Here is a 26,723-nt window from a genome sequence, read left to right as displayed (position 1 = left end):
CTCTCCGTGCTGCTTCCCGTGCAGTCATGGCTTCATCCTCTGGTCCTTTCTTGGATCTAGTTCGTTCCCAATCGGAATCAGGTCTCTCGTACCTGTCCCTATGATGTTTTCTACTCCCTTCTTCTTCGGGGGTAGAACTCCGACCTCTGCTTCTCCTCTTTCTTGGAGATACCCTCCTTCGCTCGGGTGTTCGGATCCTGCTCCTCCCTTTTCGTGGAGAAGTTTTACGTCGCCTCGGGGTCAGACTTCTGCTTCTGCTCCTCCTTCCTCGTGAAGGAGCCTTTTGGTACTGTACCAAAGCGTATTCACTGCCTCTAGAATTTCTTCGAGATAGTCCAGAGTCCTCTGGATGTTCTCTGATTCTCTCTAGTTCTCTGATTTCATGTTCTCGTTTTTTGATCAAACGAGCATACTCCTCAATTTCTCGTCTCTTTTTATCAAGAACGTCTTCGCTACGGAATACACTTCTGGAGTGTGCAATCGATTCATCCCCTCGATGGGATTTAGTCCTTCTCGTGGACTTTGATGCCGTCTCTCCATCTCTATTTCTGGAGTTGCCGTGGATAGTAAGGGGGTGGCCCTTACTCGTGGTCCTTTTGTGTCCTCCGTCGGGCTTTCTCGGAGCCCCGGGTGGAGACTCATCCCCTCCTCCAATTAACACATCCTTTGGGTCGTGTGGCGTTGCTGGCTCTACTTCCACCATGGTCGTATTTCAAAGGGAACTCTTTCGTTTCCCACAGACGGCGCCAATTGTAGGTGGATAAATTCAAGTAGTGCTTTAAACAGCACTGGAATGCAACGGCTTCTCGTGCCTCTTGAACGTAACCCTAATTTGTCAATGAAACCCCTATCCTGCAAAACAGACAAGGAGTGAGTGCACCTTTGCCTCTCGTGGCAAAGGCCCTCCGATGCCTTTGTTAGTATCACGTACTAGCATTCAAACCCTAATTATCAATAGGAAAGCAAATAGAATGCAATGTATTGCGTACCTTTTACCTTTAGGTTTACCTCATATTTATAGATATGCGTATGCTTGTTGCCCAAGCATTCCCGTTGCCATAGGATTCCTAACTCGTATAGGAAACCCATGACATCAAGGATTCTCGTTTCCTTTATCAGTTTATGGAAAAGAGTCCTTTTAGGATTCTTTTCCTTAAAGAGCCGAACATCTATTCTCATTGGGTATCTTTCTTAGATCCTATATTCTCGGGATCTTATTCCTTAACGGAATACCAACATTTCTGGATCTTTCCAGAATGTTCCTCAAACTCCAACAATCGATTTGGAGCTTTTTCCTTGTTCGGCCATCTCGTTGCCGAACAGAGGGCCTGGACCAGTTATTTGGACCATTCCTTTTTTTAGGGGGGGGTTCTCCTTTTGTTCGGCTCTCTCATAGCCGAACAAGGTACTTTGAACAGTGGCTTTACGTGTCACCGGTCAATCGTGTTGACCTTTCATAAGCTCCATGCTCGGGTGCTTCTTGGGCCTGCTCGGGAATACCTCCCTACAGTCTCATCTTATTTTTCTCTCTACACGTTTCTCAATATATTTTCTCTCTATCTCTCTCCACTCATTACCACTCATTACATCAAAATAACTTTCAAAAATGCAAACCAAACAAGGTGGATTGTTTCTCTCTCTTCCTTTCTCTCCCGTTCAGCTTCCCCCAAACCCTCACCACCACTCCCCTAAAACCCCTCTTCTTCCTCCCCACTGTCTTTTGTAGAGAACCTCACAATCTTAGGACAAGCAGCTGCCTGAGAAACTCAAAACTCGAATCTGCGGTGCGGTTTATCATTTCGTTGTTATTTGGATTTCTCGAGGAGCTTGAGTTGTGGATTTGTCTTTGGTTTTGAAGCTGGAGTTGGTGTCGAATCAGATGTTGATTGCGGCCATGACGTCGTTGTTAGCCATGTGAAGGGGTCGGAATGTCCATGGTGGAGTATTTTAGGCCTACGATGGATTGAACTGTGGATACTAGCTCGTCATTGATTATGTCCATGGTGGTACACAATTTTTGTGTCAATCAATTTTCGGCTTCTGAACTAGAGGTTTGTGCAGATGAAGTGTGAATCAAATTTTTTTTTTTTTGGGTAAGGTGAATAATATTTTTATAGTATTTTATAATGATAGAGATGATAATAAAAAGGATTGGTGTGGAGTTGAGAGAGATTTCAGTAGGTAAATAAAAAAAAGTGCACAATTGGGTAGCTAAAATACATATTGCTTGGTGTACATGTTCTAAGGAGAAAAAGGTTTACTACAGTTACAATGTTCAGATCATCTTTTGTTCTCATACACTAGGTGTTTTACTTTTTTGTCCACACGATTATTAGCGTAGAGATTAACTAAATCGTGAATTTTTTTTAGGGACAATTTTGGAAGAGAAAAATGTGAGCTAGTCTTAAAATCGTGTCAACACCAAAAGATGCTCTTCTTAAGGTTCTTATGAGAAGTTTTCTGTATATCAATCCCCTTCTTATAAGGGATCCCTTACTTAAGTGCGGATCTCATAGATCTCGATCAAATTTTGATGATCCAAACCGTTCAATGTGATCAAAATGTTATTTTAAGGTCCCACCAGAAATTAGCAAAAAATATGACCCGGAAATGCTTCATCCGAGCAGTTTTCATTGAACGGTTCAGTAAAAAACTACACAAATCAAGCACTTTCCGGTCATATTTTTTTGCCGATTTATCACGGGTATCCTTAAAATCACGTTTTGCACATATTGAATAGTTTGGATCATTAAAATTTGATCGGAAAAAGGAAGGTTTGCACTTAAGGTCCTTACAAGAAGTTTTCTGTTTATTTATATATTAGAATAGAGAATTAATTTTGCCACTCTCAATTTTATTAATATCATTTTTCATTCACTGACAAAATAAATTATTTAATAAAGACTCAAAAGGGAGTGATTTAAAAAAAAAAAAAATTTGAGGGGACAAAATCAATACTAATAGAATAGACAGATACTCCGTACATCTTTAATGGTGTATAGCGTAGAATTGACTCACGAATCCGATAATCTCTCTCTCTCTCTCTCTCTCTTAAACGAAACTAGGAAAAAGAAAGTTAAAAACAGAAATGCTCGTCGTCTCCCGCTCTGAAATTCCCTCCCTCGGTCTGTTCGCCTTTATTCTCCTTTTCGGCCTTTAAATCAAACCCTAACTCTCTCTCTCTCTCTCTTTCTCTCTCTAAAGATCAACCTCGAGAATTCCCTGGTACGAAGCTCTCTCGATTCCTAACTGCATGTGTAAATGTTCTCGCTGATACTTATATATCTATATGTATCCATCTGTTTTATTAGCATTTCCTTTAGTCAGTCCGTATTTATTAAATTGGTGTTATCTGATTTGGGATCTCAGATGGTGTGGTTGATGCTACACGCCATGTGCTCGTGACTTTTTTTTTTTTTTTGTTGTTGAATAAATTTATAAGTAAATAACTAGAGTTAGTTGTGTTTGTATGATTGCCCTATTACTTTATTCGATTTCTAACTGCCTCTCGCGTGATTGTTTGGTTATTCACGTTGTTTGTTTTTACGGCTGAGGTATCTCTGTCCATGTAGACATGTAGGCATGAGTTGGCTTGTCGTATATATAGGTGAATATGTTCATGTCCATTCATTTGGGTCTCTCCAACTAACAATTTCTCTTGGATCTAGATTTGCTCAAAGGGTGAGGTGGGTATTGTTCTCTTTTTGGTCAATTAAGCTTTGATTGCACTAAAATTGAGAAATTTTGGCTTATCCGTTTTTCAGTTAGCAGTTTGATACTTTTCTTTTATTGTGCTTTCCGATTTCGGCTTTGAATTAGGGCATGGTTCCGCAGCAAAACGTCCATTTAACTCCTCGGTTCTTGGAGGTATAGGGGGTCTACGGTTTTAGTGGTTCTGAGATCAATCACTTTGTGCGTATATTGCCAAGGTTAGGTTTGTTTCCAATCCTCCCCTGCCCATACCCCCAATGGTTGGGGATTAGATAGGTTTTGTTATTGTTGTGTATTCCGATAAGTTTCTTTTGGGTGGATTTGAGCGTAAGCTGCTGCTCTTGGTTTTGAACATGTTGGTTAATGAGGATTACTTTGAGAGATTGTGTTCAAATTGGGCAGTTCCGTTTACCCTGTGGTTGGACATGCATAGAATATTTTTTTGAACATGTTAGCTTTTGATCTTTTCAGTTTACGATGTGGATTTGATTACTGTCAATGAACCTTGTTTTTGACTGATACTTATCCTGTTACTGGTTAAGCAGTTTCTGTTATTGAATTATCGGGCTTGTTTCAGATCACTAAGTCACGACATTCATTCCTAACCATGGTAACAAGGTGGAATTAAGGATCAATATGGATGTGTTCTCATTAGTATGTTTGCAAATTCCAGTATCACAATTATGGAAAAAGTTATGGTAGTAAATGGTAAAGTCACAGATGATCCGTAGGGTGGCAAATTTTACTTCAATGAATAAGAAAGTCAACATTCAGATCTTTCATATACATTTTCTAAATTGCTGGTTTGTTGCGGTAGGAAGTCAATGTCTGTAAAGAGTAAAATCTGATGTGAGGAACAATCCAGATTTATTTTTGGTACTTACAATCCAGATTTATTGTTTATGAATAACTATGGAATTAGTCTGAGCTTATTTTTTGTGCATCAGTATCAAAGTTCTGTAGGTACACTGGTACAGGGTATTAAAGAGTATTGTTTAAAATACTGTATGCAACTCTTATCACAAGCACCAATTTCCGCAATTGTTCTATGGTCCAGTGATTTGAAGTGATTAAGGTCTTATGTAACTCTATGCTAGTCCTCTAGATTGACTTGTTCAATATATCTGTAGGAATTCTTGTCGTGCACAGGATATAAGGTCATCCACCTTAAGTATTTTGTTGTTGAGCATTGGAAGGTTGTTTTCTAGGCATCTACGTGGAGGTGATCTAGTCAGCTACTACATTTAGAGGAGCAGTGTTTTCTCGATTAGTGTTTTTAATCTTTCTAGTCTTCAAGCTGAAAATGTCCAGTGAGCTGATTTTCGTGATCTGGTCGTATCTTGTATTTTAGGCATAGAACTGTATTGTTATAATTTCGTAATCATATCTCTTTGTAATCTCCTATTTTAGGTATAGATTTCTAGGCTTTTCTCTATTCAAGTTTGTGATAGCATTGAAACCATTGACTCTCAATATTCAGTAATACAAATCAGTTCTCTCTCCCATATGTTTTGTCACATGGTATCAGAGCCTAAGATCTAGGCCTAGGCTTGTGGGATATTCGCTTTCCGGCGGGCAGCTTATGCCTCGCTGCCGTCCGCCGGGCACTCATCTGTTTTGTCATATGGTATCAGATCTGCCACCACCATAGCATTCTCTGTTATCGACCTTCCTCTCCTCTTCTCTCTGAGCCAATCTCTCTGTTCAAAATCTCTCTCTCTCTCTCTTCTTAATCTATTCATCGATTGCTGTTCATCTACGCACTTCTGTACTTAGTCTCTGAAAACTCTGGTAGTACTGTTTATTCGCTTTCGCATTATTTCAGGCTATGTTTCTCTGATTTCGCATCTTTGCAGTTCTGTCTTTCTTATTTCTGGCTCTATTTCTCTGGTTTTGCATTTGAAATCTGTATGGCACTCTTTCTTTCTTCTCGAAAATCATCTGAATCTTCATCTTTTGAATATGCATTTGAATATGTATCTTCTGAATCTGCATTTGTTCTTCCTCTACTCTGCATCTGTTTGGCATCTGAAACTTTTTTGTTCTTTTACTCTGCATCTGTTTGGCATCTGAAATTTTTTTGTTCTTTTACTCTGCATCTGTTTGTCATTTGAAACTTGTTTGGCGTCTGTTCTGATATTTGCATCTGTTCTGCATTTGATATCTTTTCGGCTTCTGGACTGTTCGACATTCTTATGCTTTATTCGGCAATGTTTGCATCTTCCTCTCTGCATCTTCTCCTCCTACCACCCATTCTATCTTCTCTCGGATCACACAACAGCCATCTGTTCACTGCGGCATTGCTCACTGCGATCTATTATCAGCAGCACTTACAGGTTTTCTGCAGAGTTTGGTACTGTTCAACATAGTAGCAGCTCCGTTTGGAAAAGTTTCAGCTTCTGTTTTGGCAATTTGGTTTGGGGCTGCAAAATCTCTAAGTTTTACAGGTTTTGGCACTCAGTTTTGGACCTCTGATTGGCATTTTGCAGCACTGTTTAGCTATGTTTCAGCCCCTATTGCACTAAGATGCACACTACTGCTCGGTTTCATTATTTCCTTGACAAACTCACGATGCTCTCCGGGCTCACATCATGAGTTTGAGGGAGGGTGTGAAAGTATTATGCATCGTGATCTCGTCATATCTTGTATTTTAGTCATCGAATCGTATTGTTATAATATCGTAATCATATCTCTTTGTAATCTCCTATTTAGGTATCGATTTCTAGGCTTTTCTATTCAAGTTTGTATTAGCATTGTAACCATTGACTCTCAATATTCAGTAATCATTTCAGTTCTCTCTCCCATATGTTTTGTCACACTTCCAACTTATAATTCCTATAAGCAACGCTGCATAGTGCATACTAACTTGTGTGATTTTCTGTCAGAATATAGTGCTTTGATTCTTCACTTCTGTTTGCAACGAGAAGGTATGATTGTAGAAGTTGCTTGAAACGTGTTTTGCATTTCTTGGATGTTTTCTTTGGCTCCATTGTCTAGGCAAAATAACAAACTTTTACCATTAGGACTGTCTTTGAGTATCATTGTAGGCCGTTTGGTAGAGTATACCTGTTGCTTGATTGCAGATTGCTGTATTTAGGTTTTGCAGCCTAGCAGATAGGGTCCTTTTTTTTTTCTTTCATCTGGGTCTTCTTCTCAATTTGGTGGTTGCAGTGTGTATCGAGGAATGCTTCTCGTAGTATGTCTTGATGAGGGGAAACATGGACCCCGTTCGTTTTGGGATTTTGGATTTGAATTTGTAGGCAATAAGTGTATAGAGAAATAAAGTAATGAATGGAAATAGGGGTAGTAATTGGAGAGAGATAGAGAGAAAAATGAGAGTAATGATGGGAGATAGGGGTAATGAGTGGAGAGAGAAATAGGATGATTAGAATCCAAAATCCAAAACCCTTAACCTAACAAGGTCCAATGGTTCCGGATATCTCTACCTTGTTTTTGGCCATGAAGGCATCTTTCGCCTGGACTTGTTTCAGTTAGCTAGTTGAGGGTGTCTTGCCATAGTTGACTTTTAGTAGTTGAAGAAGATAAGTTTATCCTGTTTCAAATAGTTAGGCATCTGTGCTACGATATCCCATCTTGGTTCGAATAGTATGGTTATTGTGATGGATGTTGAATGTATTTTACTACATAGAACTTTATTTACCCCTTTCTAGCCAATACCAAGCGACTACTAAGAGTCTTTTCTCTAACTAGAATTTGTGCGTTGAATTATTGAGTTGCTTATCTCATCCTGTAGTCTGGCACACTATTGACTTAGTAAAAAAAAAGTCTCACAAACTATTGATCAGGGCTGGAGCTAGCCGGGGTCAATGCCACCCCCTCCAAAAAAATAAAATAAAAAATCTAAATAAAAATAAAAATAAAAATAAACAAATAAAATAAAAATGAAGGAGAGAAGTATGCATCTTTTGTTATACCTCATACGTAGTTAAAATTCTGCGATATAATTAGTAAACTTAGCTCTGAAAATTGAAGCAAATTTAATTTATTCTTTTAGTCAAATAATTTTACCAGCCGGTCCCAAGCTCAGATAAAGGAGGAGGGTTGTGCGTTAGGTAGCTGACAACCAGCACATAAAAAGCCTATAAGATCTTTATGACATGAATCCAAATATGATAACGAGACATGCTAGGGCGTTCCCTTTTTAAGCGATTCGTTGCGCCTGCCTTTGGGTGCTTCAAAAATGAGCAAGGGGCGCCACACTGGCACCTGGGTGTGGTGATAAGTGAGCAAGGGTTCTCGCGGTGCCTGGACGAGCACGGGTAAAGAAGCTAGCCCAAGATTGTAGGATTCGTTTAGCAACTTGGAACATAGGGACATTAACGGGTAAGATTAGGGAGCTAGTTGACACCATGCTTAGGAGGAGGATTAGTATAGATTGCCTTCAGGAGACTAAGTGGGTAGAGGAGAAAGCTAGGGAGATAGAGGACACAAGTTATAAGCTTTACTATATACGGATAAGGATAGACATAGAAATGTGGTAGGTATCGTAGTAGATAAACACCTAAAAGATTTGATAGTTACGGTCACAAGGAAAGGAGATCGGACTATTTTAGTTAAGCTTGTGATCGGAGGGAGCATAGTTAATATTATTAGTGCTTAAGCACCCCAAGTAGGCTTGGATGATCTTACTAAAGAGCAATTCTGGGAGCAGATAGATGAAGTGGTTCAAGAGATAGCTTTTGGGAAGAAGCTACTTATAGGAGGCGATTTCAATGGTCATGTGGGAGTGCATAAGTAAGGGTATGAGAAGGTGCATGGTGGCTTTGGATTTGGTGACCTTAACGAAGGTGGTAGAAGGATTTTAGATTTTTTTGTAGCTTTTGACCTTATAGTGGGGAATACTCTCTATAGGAAGCGAGAAGAGCATTTAATTACCTTTAAGAGCGGAGCCAATAGAAGCCAAATCGACTATTTTTTTGCTAGAGGTGCAGACCGCTTGACATGTAAGTATTGTAAGGTTATTCCCAGAGAGTATCTAGTGGCACAACATAGACTGTTGGTGTTAGATATTTGTCTTAAGGGGAATAATAGAATGAGAAAGGAAACTAGATGCCCACGGACTAAATGGTGGGCCCCAAGAGGGGAGAAATTAGGGGTATTCAAAGAAATAAAGTCTCAAGAAGTACATTGGGGAGTGGAAGGTGATTGTGACAATATGTGGAATACCATAGCTGACGTTATTAGAAAAATATTAAAAGATGGAGACGAGGTTTAAACCATTGTAAAAGCCAAGAAGGAGTGCTTTAAAAAGTAGCAAAAAGACCGGAATGAGGAAAATTTTCAGGGTTATGAACAAGCTAGCAAGGAAGCTAAGAAAGCTGTTAGGGATGCTAAATTGAAAGCCTATGAGAATTTCTATGCTAGAGTCGATAGTAAAGATAGAGAAAAGATTATTTATAAACTTGTCAAGCTGCGAGAAAAGAAAGCTAGAGACGTTTCTCAAGTTAAGTGTATAAAAGGTATTGATTCGGTAGTGTTGGTGAAAGACGAGGCGATCAGGGATAGATGTAAGTCGTATTTCGAGAAGTTGTTAATGAGAAACATGAAGGAGGCTTTGGTGGGGAGGAAGTGTATGTACCTGGCGAGAACATATAATATGAGTTTTATCGGAGAATACAAAAGTTCGAAATGATTAAAGCTTTGAAAAGGATGAAACCGGGTAAGGCCTTAGGATAGAATGGTATCCCTATTGAAGTGTGGAAAAATCTTGGTGACCTGGGGGTGATTTGGCCGACAAAGTTGTTTAACAAGATTATTATGACTAGGAAGATGCCCGACGAATAGAGAAGGAGCACCCTAGTACCTATCTATAAGAATAAAGAGGATATTCAAAGCTGCAACAACTATAGAGGTATTAAATTGATGAGTCATACGATGAAGTTGTGGGAAAGAGTTATTGAGCTTCGCTTGAGGATGATGATTACGGTGTCAGAGAAATAGTTTGGGTTCATGCCTGGAAGATCAACCATGGAACCTATCTACCTTTTAAGGAGATTGGTAGAAAAACACAAAGCAAAGAATAAGGATCTCCATATTGTTTTCATAGACTCAGAAAAGGCTTATGATAGGGTACCTTAGATCACAAGTAGGGAAAACGAAAACGAATGAATTTCCAATCACTGTAGGATTGCATCAAGGGTCAGCCTTGAGCCCATACCTGCCTTAGTTATGGATGAGTTGACTAGACAATTTCAGGAGGATATTCCATGGTGTATGATGTTTGTAGATGACATTGTCCTCGTAGATGATGAAACCAGTAGAGGTGTTAATACGAATCTAGAAATTTGGAGAGAAGCATTAGAGTTAAAGGGTTTTCAAATAATTAGAAGTAAAACTGGGTATATGGTGTGCAAGTTAAGTGGTACTAGCAGTGCGCATGAAGAAATAGTGATGATCCAAGACCAAGAGATACCAAAGAGTGACCGTTTTAAGTATTTAGGCTCAATTATTGGTAGAGATGGAGAGATTGTCGATGATGTGACCCATAGGATCCGAGTGGGGTGACTCAAATGGAGGAGCGCTATTGGTGTACTATGTGACAAGAGGGTACCCACAACATTGAAGCGAAAATTTTATGGAACTACCATAATAACAGCGATGCTTTACGGGATAGAATGTTGGCCTATTAAGAAATAACAGATGTGCAAGATGAGTGTAGCGGAAATGAGAATGTTGAGGTGGACGTGTGGTAAGACTAGACGAGATAGGATTAGAAATGAAATGGTTCGTGAGATGGTAGGTGTAGCACCTATAGAGGAGAAGTTAAGGGAAAATAGGCTAAGGTGGTTTGGGCATGTCTATTGTAGATCAGGAGATGCAGTAGTTAAGAGAGCGGATACGATAGCTTTGGGTAGCAATACTACCGGGGGGGGGGGAGGGTAGACCTAAATTGACATTAGATGCTGTTGTGCGCAAAGATATGAGTATAATGGGTTTTTGTTAACAAGTGGTCCTTAACAGAGCTCAATGGTGGAAAAAAATTCATGTAGCCGACCCCAAGTGATTGGGACACAAGGCTCAGTCTGGTTTAGTCAAATAATTTTACTGTCTTGAAAATTTGTCTTAATTTCTTCATTATACATAATGAGGGCACTACAAATTATGGCGGGGAGATTACAATGTCCTACGTTTGTCTCACATTGGTGGGTTACAAGAAGCATGAGTGATTTATAATGGACCACTAATACTACCAAAACTCTTGGGCTTAACATTTTTGACAATGTTGTTAGGTCAACATTATTGGGCTAGTAAAGCATGGGTTTCTAGTTACCAAACAAGTGACCAGATAATTTTATGGGAAAATTAGCCATAAGTACAATAAAATAGTTCTCATTTAGGAGAAGGATGTCAAAATAGTTTTCAGTAGAGGTCCTTCAACTTTTTGAGTTGTTGAGCCATAAGGATAAAACATATTTTCATGAAAGAACCCTACCCTAGGGTTTGGGCACTTTTATCGGATTTTAGGGTGCACTTTCCTATTATAGGGTTTTAGTGGTTTAGGCACTTCCATAGTATTTAGGGTTTTAGGCACTTTCATAGGGTACCCTAGGGTTTTAGACACTTTCACGAACTTTCAGTTATTAGTGAACTTTTACTAGTTTTGTAGAAAGTGTATTTTAGTAATCATGCAACACATTTGTCCTTATGTTTAATTGCAGAAGGTACTTGTCCTTATATGTTTGATTGCAAAAAGGTGCTTGTCCTTGAACTCAAAAAATGTAAATATGAGGGATTTTTGGCTAAGTCTCCCATTTATTATTGAAGAATTCACCGACCTTTATAGGTGAAACTAATTGCATAAGTAGTGCTTTATGTTGAATTCAGTCATGGTGACAAGGAAGCAGTAAATAGGAATATAGGATCCTTTTGGTTTTTTCCTTTTTTAGGTTTGTTATACATTTGTCGAGATATGCTGGTACTGCATCATGACATTCTCATGACTCTTTTTATCTTTTGTTTTTCCAACATAGTTATGTTGTTTGGTATTAAGGACATTGGTGACCTCGTTACTTCCACGTGTACGTAGAGTACTCTAACAGTGACACAATGCACGCAAAATACTCCAAAGGAGCTTGATGCCATTTAGTTTTTCTACTGGGTTTTAGCATTGGAATTAATTCACTTCAGCAAGTTGGTTTTTCCCCCTTTGCTCTTGGCTTATGTAGTGTGCTGTTTACTTTTGGATTCAAAGTGTAGTGTGCTTCAGAGTATACTGATTTTTAGCCTTATTCTCAACAAGATATAGTTCTTTGCTCTGGGGATCATAGCTGTTTATTTTATTCTGTTATTGTCTTTCCTTTAAGTGGTTGGATTGAACCAATGTTGTTAATACCGTTCCGTACCGGCCGGTACGTACCGTTATAGACAGAATCCGGTAACTTGAACCACTGATTTCGTTTCGGCCTCAATACCGGTGCTTACCGGAGAATACCGGCGATTTCGGAAAATATCGGACGAGATGGTGTTACCGGCGATTTTGGCCGGTATTGTGCAAAGCTGGACCAGTTGGAAAAAGAGAGGAAATAGAGGGGAAAAGAAGAAGATCGAAGCAGAGATTTTCAGTCACTAACTTCAAAAATCACCGCCGACGGTTTCTTCGAGGTCTACGACAACTCTGGTTTCTCCGGCAACACAACCAAGTAACCAACTGAGATACAATCAATGGGAGAAGATTGATCGGAGAGAAAAGAGAGGATCGCCGGAGAGAAGATGATCGGCAACTTGTCGTTTCTTTTTCCCTTACATCTTCCCGGCCCTCTTCTTTTTCAGGTAGAGAGAGAGAGAGAGAGAGAGAGAGAGAGAGAGAGAGATTTACTTTTGACTGGAAAGAAAAGAAAAGAAACAAAGAGTTGTTGGAAAGAAACAAAACCAGTGGTTTTGCACACTGTTTTGGATTATGTGCATTGAAGTGGAGGTGTTTCCAACATCTTTTAAAAAGATCGGAAAAGAAGTGGGAATAGTGTGTATAATTTGCACCCCTGCGCGCGACCCAATTAATTAGTTTTCGAATCAATTTTTTTAAATTGTCTTCGGTCACAGTCCATTTTTCCAAGCGCGCGAGGTCTCTTCTTGGGCCCTCATTTACAAGTCCACAAATGTGCAAAATTATTTAAGATGGAAAAGAGTTTTGTAACTAGGCAATGTGGGACAAGATGCAATCACATAGGTATTTTATGATGAATTGCATAATATAGGGGATTTTTTTGAATTATGATTATATATAATTATTATATATATTGCAGTTACGGTAAATCCGAAACGGTACCCGGTACCTGACCGGTACCGGTACGTACCGTACCAGTAGAAAAGCCGGTACCCTGGCCGGTACGGTATTCATTACATTGGATTGAACTGAGATTTGGTTGAGTTGTGCAATGTGGTTGGGTTTTCTACGTTCCACGGGGTATGTTTACAAGTTACTTAGATTAGTCATCTGTTTTAGCATTATATGTACCAGACTTTGTGAACTTTGGGGAGAAAGGAGAGCCACCAAAATTAGGTTTCTCTCTCTCACACTTTGTATTTATATTGACAAGAGTAAAAGTACAAATATACCCCTAAGTAACAAATACATAACAAAGTAAACTCTAACTTAACACTCCCCCTCAGGTTGGTGCGAATATATCTGTCAAGCCCAACTTGAACACAATAGGGTGAAAATTTTTACTACTAAGCCCTTTCGTAAATATATCAGCTAACTGTTCCGCAGACCTTACAAACGGCATAATTATCAAACCCTTGCTCAACTTATCATTTATGAAATGCCTATCAATCTCGATATGCTTCGTTCTGTTATGCTGCACAGGTTATGAGCAATATTTATAGCCGCTTTGTTGTCACAGTAAAGCTTCATAGGACCACCATCGGAGATTCTCAAATCCTTAAACAAGGTTTGGAGCCACAAAAGCTCACACATGCCATGAGCTATAGCCTTATATTCGGCTTCTGCACTGGATCTAGCTACCACTGACTGCTTCTTTCTTCGCCAAGTAACCAAATTCCCACCAAAAAAGGTGCAGTAGCCAGAAGTAGAGAGCTTATCATTCACCAAACCAGCCCAGTCTGCATCAGTAAACACTTCCAACCTCAAATGACCATGAATGGAGACAAAAATTCCTTTACCTGGAGCTGATTTGAGATACCTCAAAATACGATAAATGACATCAAGATGTGAAGTACGAGGCTCATGCATAAATTGACTAACCACGCCCACGGCCTATTTAACATCAGGTCTGGTGTGCGCTAAGTATATCAATCGACCCATAAGTTGCTGATACCTCTCCTAATCAATACACTCCCCCATATCTCCACTAAGTTGATGATTTGCCTCAATAGGAGAATCTGCAAGTCTACAACCCAACATACCTGTTTCTTCCAAAAGATCAAGTATATACTTCCGTTGAGAGATAAAAATACCCTTATCAGACTTTGCCACTTCCATTCCAAGTTAGTATCTTATTGATCCCAAATACTTAATCTCGAATTCTTGAGCTAGACGAGCCTTAATGTTATGAATCTCATTCACATCATTGCCTGTCATTATTATATCAACATAAATAATAAGGACAACAATTTTACTAGCACCTTTCTTGATGAACATAGTATAATCTGCATGACTTTGTTTGTTACCAAAACTCAACATGGCCTTTAAAAATCTGCCAAACCAAGCTCTAGGTGACCGCATCAACCCATAAAGTGCCTTCTTCAATCTATATACTTTTCCCTCACTTGTAGAGGAAGAAAAACTTGGTGGTATATCCATATACACCTCTAAATCGCCATGGAGAAATGCATTCTTTACATCAAACTGTTGAATAGGCCAATTCAAATTGGCAGCACAAGAAATGAGAGCTCACATAGAGTTCATCTTTGCCACTGGAGCAAACGTCTCCTCGTAGTCAATACCATAGGTTTGGGTAAAACCTTTGACAACAAATCTCGCCTTGTATCTCTCAACTGTACCACTAGCATTCTGCTTAACAGTGAAAACCCACTTGCACCCCACTGATTTCTTTCCTCTTGGAAGTGATACTAGCTCTCAAGTGCCATTCTTTTCAAAGCTGTCATCTTCTCTACCATAGCTCATTTTCACTTAGGTATCATAAATGCATCCTGCCAATTCTGTGGAATAGATATAGAAGAAAGAGACAAAACAAAGGCATGGTATGAAGGAGATAAACAATCATAAGAGACAAACTGGGTGATGGGATGTTGAGTGCATGACCTAACACCTTTCTGAAGAGCAACAAGAAGATTATCAGAATTAATAAAGGGAGGTTCAATGGGAGAAGATTCATTACCAGATGAGCCAGCTGAGCAGTCTGAAAATGGGGTAGGCGATAGTGATTGGCTGACCCTTTGGTCGCCTATTGTATTTTTGCTAGATAGGCCTACCAAGTTGTCTTGATTCTGCTCTCTTTAGATATTGGTTCCTCCCTTGAGTTTTCTTTCTACCCCGCACCATAACAAGGTATTGGAAGTAAGACCGTGACTCTTGATTATGAGATATCATCTCTTCCTCTCTATCACTCTCCCCCTGAAGAGATGGACCGGAGGAGGGATAAAAAGACTTAAGTTCCCAAAAAGTGACATCCATAGAAACAAACATTTTTCGGGAGTGAGAGTCATAGCATTTGTAGCCTTTTTGGGTAGAAGAGTAGCCAAGAAAAATACATTTACGAGCTTTAGGATCTAACTTACCACCAGGATGTTTAGGAGTATGAACAAAACACACAACCAAAGATCTTTGGCAGAAGAGAAGAGACCCGATAATTGACAAGAAGGAACTCAAGAGGAGTTTTGAACTGAAGAACATTGGATGGCATACGGTTGATAAGATAAGCTGCAGTGAGAACAGTTTCTTCTCGAAAGAGTTTAGGGACATGCATAGTGAGCAAGAAAGAGCGAGCTACCTCAGCAACTTCATTTTGCTGTGGAGTACCAACACAAGTTGTTTGAAAGAGAATGCCATTGTCATCAAGGTATGCCCGAAAGAGCCCATCGAGATACTCAGTCCCATTATTACTACGGAGAATCTTAATGTTGGTGTCAAATTGAGTACACACGATTTTATGAAAAGATTTATATTCACAAGCTCACAAGCTTCACAAAAAAAACTGACTCTTAGGACAGTGTTTAGTTAAATTAGGAAAAAAGTTTTTCTAAAATTCCAAAAGAAGGATGATCCAATCTTCGATGCCATTGATGTAACAAAGGAAGAGCTAAACCCGTATCTGCTTTAAGAGCTTGACCACATGATAAAGGTGGACAAGATGAACGAGGTGCAGATTCCAAAAAGTATAGATGACCATGGGCTTTACCACTGCCAATCACTCTCTCCGTATCTAGTTCTTGAAAGACACAATGTGTAGGAAAAAATATCACTGAGCAATTTAAGGAATAGGTAAGACTACTAACAGAGAGAAGGTTAGTAGAAAAATTTGGAACATGAAGAACTGAAGAAAGTGAGATGGTTGGAGAGTGGCGAATGGAACCTTTTCCTAAAATAGCAGATAGCGATCCATCTGCGACTCGGACTTTATCCTTACCGGAACACGTAGAGGAGTCAAAAAGAGATGAACAATCTATCATATGAGCTGTAGCACAAGAATCTATTATCCAAGGAAGAGAGGAGGAGGCAGTAGATGCACTAGGTTGGATACCTGTGTGAGCAAGGGAGGTAGTGGAAGTAGAAGCTGTGGTAGGCGGAATGTCAAGCTTAGCCATTAGGCGCCTAAGAGTTCGTAACTCCCCCTGAGAAAGAGCACCGACTGGAACATTCTTGCGATACTCTGCCATGCCAACAGAAAAGCAGTAAAATAGATACCAGACAACACCCCAACTTGCAGACCAAGCCCAGTTGATTTCGCGATACCAAATAATAGTCAACCACAGTCAATTAGCTGAGAATACGAGATCTGAGTCAATTCAGCACCAATTCAACTTACTACACCCAGTTAACTCAGTCAAATCAGTGATTTTAAGCCCAAATTCAGCAAACTCTGTGCACAAACAGCCTCAACAGTGCAGAATAAGAGCAAATACTGTCCCAACAGTAACAAACAGCTCCCAAAACAGTGACTAAACAGTGCGTAGTAGAGCAAATTAATGCAAAATACCTCTTATTACAGCACAGTTGCAGAGAACAGTTCAACGGGGCTTTATAAGATGTTAAACAGAACACTAGCACAGATTGGGGTCTGAAAAACCTTGAATATTCAGACCCAGATCCAAATGAGTGCAAACAGACCTTACCCAGTCCAAGCATTGCTCTCCGAAGGGTCGCGCTGGTCACAGGAGGCTAGGTGATGGTTATTGTTGCATTTAACATCTGACCCAGCTCTTGAACGCACCAAAAACAACCAACTGAAATGCAACAAAGGTCAGAGAAGTCCGGCGACGGTAAGGCAAAGTCTGGCGAGGTCAGAAAAGTCCCGGTGGATGTCCGGCGAGTTTGTAAAGAGCTTGTTGGAGTCCCAGTGAGGGTTGGGTTTGACTTTGTAAAGAGCTTGTCGGAGTCCCAGTGAGGGTTGGGTTTGACTGGGTCACGTCGGGAAGTGGTCGGAAGGCTGCTATGTGTAAGATTTGAGCGGCCACAAATCGGGAAAAGGTCGCCGGAGGCTGACAAAGCTCCGGCGAGGGTCGTCGGAGACTGGGTTAAGCTCGAAATGGCAGAAAGTCACTGAGTACTGGACAAAGAAGTTCGAACAGCCTTGAGAAAGGTAAAAAACTCACAGATCGAGTTTATAATCACTTGGAAACTTCAAAAAATGGACTGGATAATGTCGCCGGAGGTCGGAAAACGAGCGGCGATGGTCGGCATGTCCAGGAGAAAGTTGCTGGAGGTCAGGTTGCAATTGGGTCTTTCAAATAACAAGAGTGAGACAGCTGTCGGCCAATTTCTTCAACTGGATCTTCATAAAAGGCGTCAAAAAGATCAGTCACAAGACAGACGGAAGGCGCCTGGTGATTGACAAAAGATCAGCAAGGAGAGGTCGCCTAGATCGACTTGCTTTGATACCATGTGAACTTTGGGGAGAAAGGAGAACCACCAAAATTAGGTTTCTCTTTCACACTTTGTATTTATATTGACAAGAGTAAAAGTACAAATATTCCCCCAAGTAACAAATACATAACAAAGTAAACCCTAACTTAACAGACTTGCTTAAGAAAAGTAGGAATTATGTGGTATTCGGAAATTTCAATGTCACAGTAGGAATTATATTTCTTTTGTCAAACTAAGCTTACATGCTGAGTGGTTTTCTTCCTTGCTTCATACTGGCTGGTAAGTCATGCGAATACACAATGTTTTCGTATTATAAGAAAGGCTTTGAATTCTTTGAGATTGCAGCGTCTTTAAACACTTACAAAACATTCTGAATGAAAACACCATGGATCTTCTATACAAATGTGGCATCTGATGGAACAAGCAGATCAGACAATTAACTTAAACAGTACATGTTATGTTTTAGGGAAAATTTCAAAATGGCACCTGAACTTTATGCCAAATGTCACAGAGACACTTGAACTTAAGTTTATTTCAATTAAACACGTGTACTCCGTCCCAAAAATTACTGACATGGCATTTCCAACCTGTTTAAGTTGCCCCATTGCACATGTTTCGAATAGGGGACGATGCACCCAAGAGAAACCCATCACTTTACCCATTACTTCATCTTTTCCTTGTGGTCCCGAGCAGAAAGAAGAAAAAGTTAGGGTTTCCTCTGGGTCTTCATGGTAGAACTCTCAAGGTGGGTTTGGATTGAAAAGTTAACTTATTTTTTCGTCTTTATTCAATTTCTTTTGCATTTGTTTGTTTTGCGCCAAATTTTTATGATTTATTAATTCGTCTTGACGAGAGGAATCGGAAAAGTAAAAAATTTTTGCTCGAAATGCGAATTTTTTTGAATAGACCAAAAATAAGTCACTATTTGGTTTTTAAAGCCAAATTGGCCCTCAGTTCTCTTCATTATCTGTTGAACAAGGGAGGAGGAAGGGCTTCAGGCCTAGGGTTGAAGTAAGGAAGATGGTGGAACAATAACTAGACTTCTAGAGAGAGAAATGGAGAGAAATCAATTAGGTTAAGGTCATTTTCCCTCCAAAACGTGAGGTAAAGTGAGGGGTTTGGCTTGGGTGCATCGTTCCCTGTTGAAAACATGTGCAATGGGGCCACTTAAATGGGTAAGATATGCCGTGTCTTTAATTTTTTGGACAGAGTATAACGGTGGGGGTCTAAATTTGGGGATTTTGTTAGTACAGGTGTTTAATTGAAATAAACTTAAGTTCAGGTGTCTCTGTGACATTTAGTGTAAAGTTCAAGTGACATTTTAAAATTTTCTCTTATGTTTTAATCAATGTATTATGAAATTTGTATTTTTGGCAAAGTAAACAAGTTGTGTATTTAGCAAGGAGCCATCTTTCCATTTGTAGAAATAAGAGCAACCTTTATTTTTGGTAACTAGAAATTGATCCACCTGCTTATTTTATTCTATTGTCTTTCCTTGAAGTGGTTGGAGTGAACTTAGATTTGTTAGTCATGCAATGTGGTCGGTTTTCTATTTTCCACACGGTATCTATTTGTAGCAAATAGCAAAGTATGTACCAGACTTTCGTAAGAAACGATAGGAATTACATGGTATCGTGAAATTTAAATATTGCAAATTATTTGTATTCCATTTGTCAAACTAAGTTTATGTGCTGATGGGTTTTTGCCTAGTTTCATATTGGCTAGATATAGTTGCGTGAATACACAAATTTTGTTTTCACATTCTAAGAAAGGCTTTAAACTTTGAACATGCAGCATCTCTGAACACTTACAAATTGTTTCGAATGTATTCTTTTGTACTGGTTGATAATTGCATGAAAATACCTTTTCATTTCCAATTTGATCTTCTCTTCCCTTGAGTCGTAGGTGGAACGTAGAATATTGAAGCAGAGACACTGCAACATTCTATACTTGCCTTTTCTACTAATTAAGTCTCAGAATTACTTGCGTCTTATTAAAATTCTAGCTCTTTCGGTTTGGTTTCCTGAATCAATACTGGTTTTCAGGTTCAGAGCTAGGAAATGGCAAAAGGCACCAGGGGACGACGCAAGATTTCCTCACGACAGTGCAGGCCAACCCCATATCCGTTGGCATCATATAATCAGGTTATATCAGATGACATGAACCCTAAGAAGTGCTCCAAAATCTTGGTAGAGAAAGATTGGGTAGACGCTACCTGTTCTGTATGCATGGAGTGCCCCCACAATGCCGTTCTCCTCTTATGCTCTTCTCACGACAAGGGTTGCCGTCCCTACATGTGCGGCACTAGCGTTCGCTACTCCAACTGCCTAGATCAGTACAAGAAAGCCTACACCAAAGTCACATCGCCCCTTCAACTCCAACCCTTGTCCCAAGGCCCGGATGATGATCTGAATGCTGGCCCCTTTTCTAGTTGGCCCATCAAGAAGTGCGAAGTAACAGTGCTTGCATGTCCTCTTTGCAGAGGCCAGGTGAAGGGGTGGACTGTGGTGGAGCCTGCTCGGGAGTATTTGAATGCAAAGAACCGGAGCTGCACACAGGATAACTGCTCGTTTGCAGGAACTTACAAGGAGTTGAGGAAGCACGTGAGGGCGGATCACCCATGTGCTCGCCCGCGGGAAGTGGACCCTGCTCTTGAACAAAAATGGAGAAGGCTCGAGCACGAGCGAGAGCGGGATGACGTGATTAGTACGATAAGCTCATCGATGCCTGGGGCGGTGGTGTTTGGTGATTATGTGTTGGAAGGAAGTGATTATGAGTTTGATACGGATGAAGAGGAGGATGGTTTTGATGTCGGTGTTTCTGATGGGAATGAGGATTTCCAAGTGGGAATTGATAGGAATTTGGTTAATGTGTTCCTTCTATTGCACGCATTTGGACCGGGTGGACATGTTGGCCAGAATAGGGGAATGAGACAGCATGAGAGGGAATCGGACCGAAATTCAGATGGAGGTGGTGGTGGTGGTTTTCGTCAGGCATCTTCTGTCGTCATTTATGATTCATCTGATCGAGAAAGTGATGATGATGATGGCGGCGGTGGTGGTGGTTTATCACTTGTTCATCGGCTGCGCCGACAGGGCAGAATTCTGTTGGGACGGTCTGGGAGGAGACGAGGGCGTAGAGAAGCCGGTGGGGGCCAGAGAGAGAGATAGATGGTGGTGGAGAAAGGATGGTATTGGGAGAAGATTCTTGGGGTGTCGATGGTGGTGGAGAAAGGATGGTATTGGGAGAAGATTCTTGGGGTGTCTTAGTTTAGGAGTAGAGACAACAAGGAAAAAGGGTTAGTTCCCTTTGAATTATGCAAAGTGCATTTATTTCTTCTTGAATCTGTATCAATGGATGTGCAATGAAGGTGGAAAAAGCTGTTTTTCCCGTTGTAATTTAAACTTGTCATTTCGTTGTTCCATTATCCTTTACCTTGCATCCCTGAAAATCCAACCATGTGAATTTCTCCTTTGTAAGCAAGTGTTCAATTTCAATGTATTTCTTTTGCAATATTTAATTCATTTGAATGTATTTTACAGGGCAAAGTACGGATTACTTGGTAACCTATGGTTTGACTGTTTGGCAGATGATCTCCTTGAGATTTCCTCGTAACTATTTTACCCACCTTTTTAATTGAGTAAAGTGCAACTGTCAGATTTTTTGTCCAAAGTTACGGTATGTGTACATCATGCGCTCCTAAAGCATTTCTGGCATTAAAAACTGAACTTTTCTCCAAAATTCATGTGATAGAAAGACAACACCTTTTATGATTCATCTTCCTATAACTCCAATGAAACCCTATCTTTGCTCTGTGTACATCACACACAGGACATATCAGGAGAGAGGGAGAGATTTTTTTTCTTAGTATGACCAGGATTTTTTTCTCTTGCAATACTGCATGTCTGACACCAATATGTCCATTACCGTCCCACTCCACAGCAAAATTCAACTCTGGCAGCCCCTAAATTGACACCGGTGGTCCAATACAGCACAGAATCAAGAAATATACTCCCTCCGTCCCTATTTAATTGTCCACTATGGTTTTGCGTGCATTTTCAACAGCTTATATCTCTCGACGTATATTATGTTTTTCTCCATCTTTTTGAAATTATTGTCTTAGAGAAAAAATTGAAATCTATCAAACAAGATTCATATTGCATATTTTTAGCAATGTACGTCGAGAGATATAAGCCGTTTAAAACCCAATAACGCTAAAAAGGAGGAGGAAATTGACGGACCTAGAGATGGCGAGGATTGATATTGCATGGGTCTGATGAAGAATAGTACTAACGTGCGGAGGCGGCGGCTTTTGTTTGTTGCGAGCATTTTCTGTTGAGTATGAAACTAAGAGAGGGAGAGAGAGAGAGAGAGGGAGGGCCGGCCCAGGCGGCCTTGGGCTTCTAAAAAATTTCAAATTTTAGGGGCACTCCAATATTATTTGTAAATTAGTATATATATTACTTGTTCATTTTATAACACAAATGTCTTTGATAGCTCAGTGATAAGTTGCTTTTAATTCATATGAAGTGTCCGAGTTCAAGTCTTCTAGGCAACTTTGGCCACCAGTGACAAAGTAGTTAACATGCATTATGGAGTCTAAAATAGTAATATAAAGAAACATTTCTATCATTGTTGTTTAATTCTAAAAATACATAGGGCACCACTCCTTAATTTAGCTTTGAACATTATAATACCTTGGGCCGGCCCTGATCGGTGACTCGTACAAGAGCGAGTTATTAGTATTACAGTAGCCCTCCATCCCAATTAACCAGCAACCTACCCTCGACCATTGCCGAACACCACCGTGTTGAAACACCACACAAACGCACTGCCCAAATCAATCATCATCCGCCGCCGAGCAACCCACACCCCATTTAGAATATACTTGACTAATTTTTGGCTGAAAGATCGATTTCTAAAGATGAGTTCATGTTCAGAGTTGAATTCAATAGGAAGAACGTGCTTTTCGAGAAGAAATTTTGGATTAAAGCATTCAAAAAAACTGTTACTGGGTTTTTTTTGTGGCGGCGGCGGCGGGGGTGTGTGTGGTTGTTTTCCCTGTCAAAAACAGAGAGAGGAAGAGAGAGAACATGACCAAGATGAAGGGGTATTCAAGTCATTTACGATTTTCTGTTAACAGAGTTATAGTTGCGTTTAACTCCAGAACTATAGGTGGGTAAAGTGGTTATGAGTAAATCTCAGGGAAGTCATCTGCCAAACGGCCAAACCATTGGGAGATAATTCGTACTTTGCCCTATTTTAAATGCCAAATTTTTAGTCATTGTGACGCAACAGATTTAACAAAGAGATTAGTTACATACTAATCAAATGAATGATAGGTACTCGTAGCCACGAGCAGTTCTTGAATCCACAAGAGAAAGAGACAAAATCTGAATAATATTGATAAAAGTTGCATAAACATTATGTTACAACTCCTTTTATAGGAAAAATGTGTAACCCTAGCAAAACCCTAACTCAAAAACGAAAATTCTCAAAATTTGGGGAAAATAATAAAATTGGAAAAAAGAAAGAAAAACATGACTTTCCCAAAAAGAATCAACTTCTACGGAATTATACGCTCAAAATTATTAACAAAACAAATATTTCCTAAAACGGCGAAAACGTCTAATTGGAGGCCTAAACGAAGGAATTAGGCCAACAATGTTTGGTCTTCCGAGGCTTCGACCGGTCCAATTGATCATGAAATTGAGCCTCCACGTGTACTACATCAGTCCCATCTACTTCAAAAGAACTTGACCCCGAGTTCAAATTTGGATAAAGTAGCTCCTCCGCATGGTACTCAAATAGATCAACTGTAATGCCCCCAAATTTTGGGTACGTTAAAAAGACATTTTATTGATAAAATCAAATGGAGTCTGGCTCGTTATTACAACAAAATTCCCACAAAAGTTCAATATTTACACAAATGGAGGGGGTTCTAGGGTTCCTAACTACAGCTCCACCTGCTCCTCCATTCTTGCCAGCTCCTCAACTCCAAAAGTCTCCACGGTGATCTGCTTACCTTGATCATCTACAAAATCTGACACATTATACCAGCGTCGCCACCAGCATAATATGTCAGGGTCACCAAAGGTAACACCATGAGCTACAAAAGCTCAGCAGAACAATCCCATACCCGCTAACCCATAACTTACAAACAACAGGTTATACAATCATCGATTTCCACATGATACATGTATACACAGCTAACAACGACACATCCATATTCGTTAATCAACTATCGTTGGTGTCCAAGATTTTCTGAGCTTCTCCTACGCGACTCATCGTAGACCGTGTCAACATTTTTACATACCAATCCATCTTTCAAAATCATTTGTTTAACACACCCAACCTCGGTTCTGCCGTTCCGGGTTCCTGAGTATCCTCACAATGGTTCCGCCGCACCGGGTTCCCATTGGCATACAAAATCTTGCATTGGCTCCTCTCCGCGGATAACCAAGCCATACCTCACCATGGTTCCGCCGGTCCGGGTTCCCATTGGAACGCACACAACCTCACAATGGTTTCGCTATTCCGGATCTCCATTGGAACACACACAACCTCACAATGGTTCTGCTTTTCCCGGATCTCCATTGGAACACACACAACCTCACAATGGTTTCGCTTTTCCTGGATTTTCATTGGAACACACACAACCTCACAATGGTTCCGCTTTTCCCGGATTCTCATTGAAACACACACACCCAACTCACATTATGCCACCAAAATCGGTCATAATGTAGTTTCAAAAATATTTTCTTCCTCGGAAAACATTTCCTTTCATTAATCATACCCTAAGTGCCATGTTTCTACTTTCTTGGTTCTCGTATCTCGTTTACATGCAAAGACTCCGCGGTAGGACAAAAGTAAGCATGAAACATTCTAACAAGATCATCCAATTCTATAATATACCACAAGTAACACAATCGATTCATGTATGCAAGCTCATACTCAGAATATCAAAATACGAATACTTCGATTCAAATAGTAACGTTTTAACTTTCGAAAACCGTTCTTTCTCAAAGATCAACAACATACGTTTTACTTGGAATAAGTAAGTAAGTAAGTAAGTAAGGATTTCCTTACCGTTCTTCTAGGCGGTAGTAACGGCTTACGGATGGTAATCGGTGGTCGGACGGTGTAACTTCCTATGGGAGCTTCCGGTAGCTTCGAAAGAGAAAGGTTTCTCTCGAAACCTAATCTTGGCTATTACTACTACTACTTTTGGATCGAGAGGGTGGTCGAGTGGCGGCTTTGGATGAGTTTCTTGAAGAACACAAGAACTCAAGAACAAGAAGAACAAAGCAAGAACAAAGGATTTCTAGAGAGAGAAGTTGAAGAATGGAAGGTGTGAGTTGAAATGGCATGGGAATGACTCTATTTATAGGCAAAACCTTGGCTCTCTCTCCTCTCTCAAGGCCGGCCCCCCCTTCTTTCTCCATAGCTCAATTTTTGACACTTGTCATGCAATCTTGGAAGATCAAAGCCTAACCCTAGGCTTGCATGGCTAGGATTTGTACCAAGGATTGGATTATGGAAGATTTTTGGAAGATTTGATGGAGGGAAAGATATATTGTACAAGATTTGGTGTTAAACAATAATAGAAGTACAATGGGGAGATAGATTTAGGCTAGGAAGAATATTTACCCAAGGATTTGAAAGGATGAAGAAGATCATGGAAGGTACAACCAATCTTCCTCTCTTTTTCCTCCTTCCTCTCTCTCTCTCTCTCTCTCTCTCTCTCTCTCAAGTACACTACATATATATATATACACATATAATAACATAAAAGTACAAAAGTACAAGATTTTCAAATCCAAATACCCCATTAAAGAATTACAATTAGGCACATGCCCCATTAAACAAATAGATGTTGTACTAACAAATTTAGGGTTTTGATACACATGTACAAATGCCCTATATTTAAATATAGAAGTGGTACTAAGTACCCCAATTAAATAATAGGCTAGGATTCTCCCCATGAAAATAACAATAAAGTACTTGTACTATTTTATTCAATAAAGTACTTTGAAAATCTAGGGTTTAGATATACCCCAATATTTTAATGCATAAAAGTACATGGAAATCCAAATCTTGATTATTAAAACAAAGCCTTGTACTTTGTTGAAAGATTAAGGCTATTACCCAATGAGTAATAATTTCCCTTGTGGTTAATAACCAATGGACAATAGAAGGGTGGGAGAATCCCCAATAAACAATGCATATATGTACTTTGCACATGTGGATATACACCATTAAAATACTATATTTTTGTACTATCAAAATATTTTAATGAGAGGCCTATTGTCCAATGGACAAAGATTACCCTAACATCTATTGACCAATGGGTAAAAGCAAAAGGTTCAAAAGGTTCATCTAGTAACTATGTGAGTTTGGTTGCTCGGTTCCTCCAAGTAGTCGGTTGGAATCTAATTCGATTGGCCCTGAAGGACTAGAATCTAATTACGACGGATTACTAAAAGTAAAAATAAGTAATTCAAATAAAATTCAAATATTTAACGAAATTTTTACCTACCAAAAATCAGGGCTGTTACATCAACAACATTGAAAACCTTGGAAATCTTCATAGTCTCAGGCAGATCAATCTCATATTGTCACCAATTTTTTTTACAACCTTGTACGGACCATACTTCCTCGGTTTCAACTTATTGTAGGTTCCCACGGGAAACCTCTCCTTGCGCAAAAAGACCATAACAGAATCACCCTCTTGAAACAATTTCTCATGCCTGCGCTTATCAGCAGCTCGCTTGTACTTCGCATTCGTCTCAACTAACTTCTGTTTCACCTGCTCCTGCACCTCTTGAGCCTGCTTAGCCATTGCTTCAGTTGCAATACTAACTCCAGGCCCTCGTGAAAACTGAACCAAATCTACCACATGCTTTGGAGGGGTCACATATACCAAAGAAAAAGGTGATTTTTCCGTGGCACTGTGAACTGCACTATTGAAAGCAAACTCAGCTTT

At 39.8% G+C, this 26,723-nt stretch overlaps 1 protein-coding gene across 5 annotated transcripts; it reads left to right on the top strand.

Moving 5' to 3' along the window:
- The first annotated feature begins 2,986 nt into the window (after window positions 1-2,986).
- On the top strand, window positions 2,987-21,261 carry LOC131326219 (uncharacterized). Of its 5 annotated transcripts, none has more exons than XR_009199932.1 (3): window positions 2,987-3,225; window positions 19,783-20,958; window positions 21,007-21,261. XR_009199932.1 is itself a non-coding variant. In XM_058358906.1 (2 exons), exon 2 carries the CDS (start codon window positions 19,798-19,800, stop codon window positions 20,905-20,907), a length of 1,110 nt encoding a protein of 369 aa, XP_058214889.1. In that variant the 5' UTR covers window positions 2,987-3,225; window positions 19,783-19,797; the 3' UTR covers window positions 20,908-21,261. The 5 variants fall into 5 exon arrangements, 1 of the variants encoding a protein (XP_058214889.1); XR_009199935.1 differs by lacking the exon at window positions 2,987-3,225 and adding an exon at window positions 3,910-3,929; XR_009199933.1 differs by lacking the exon at window positions 2,987-3,225 and adding an exon at window positions 6,603-6,638.
- Window positions 21,262-26,723: the final 5,462 nt, after the last annotated feature.

This window comes from Rhododendron vialii, chromosome 5a, assembly GCF_030253575.1.
Source record: "Rhododendron vialii isolate Sample 1 chromosome 5a, ASM3025357v1".
NCBI lineage: Eukaryota > Viridiplantae > Streptophyta > Magnoliopsida > Ericales > Ericaceae > Rhododendron > Rhododendron vialii.
The sequence above is the reverse complement of the archived record's forward strand: the minus strand, read 5'-3'. Positions and strand labels throughout refer to the sequence as shown.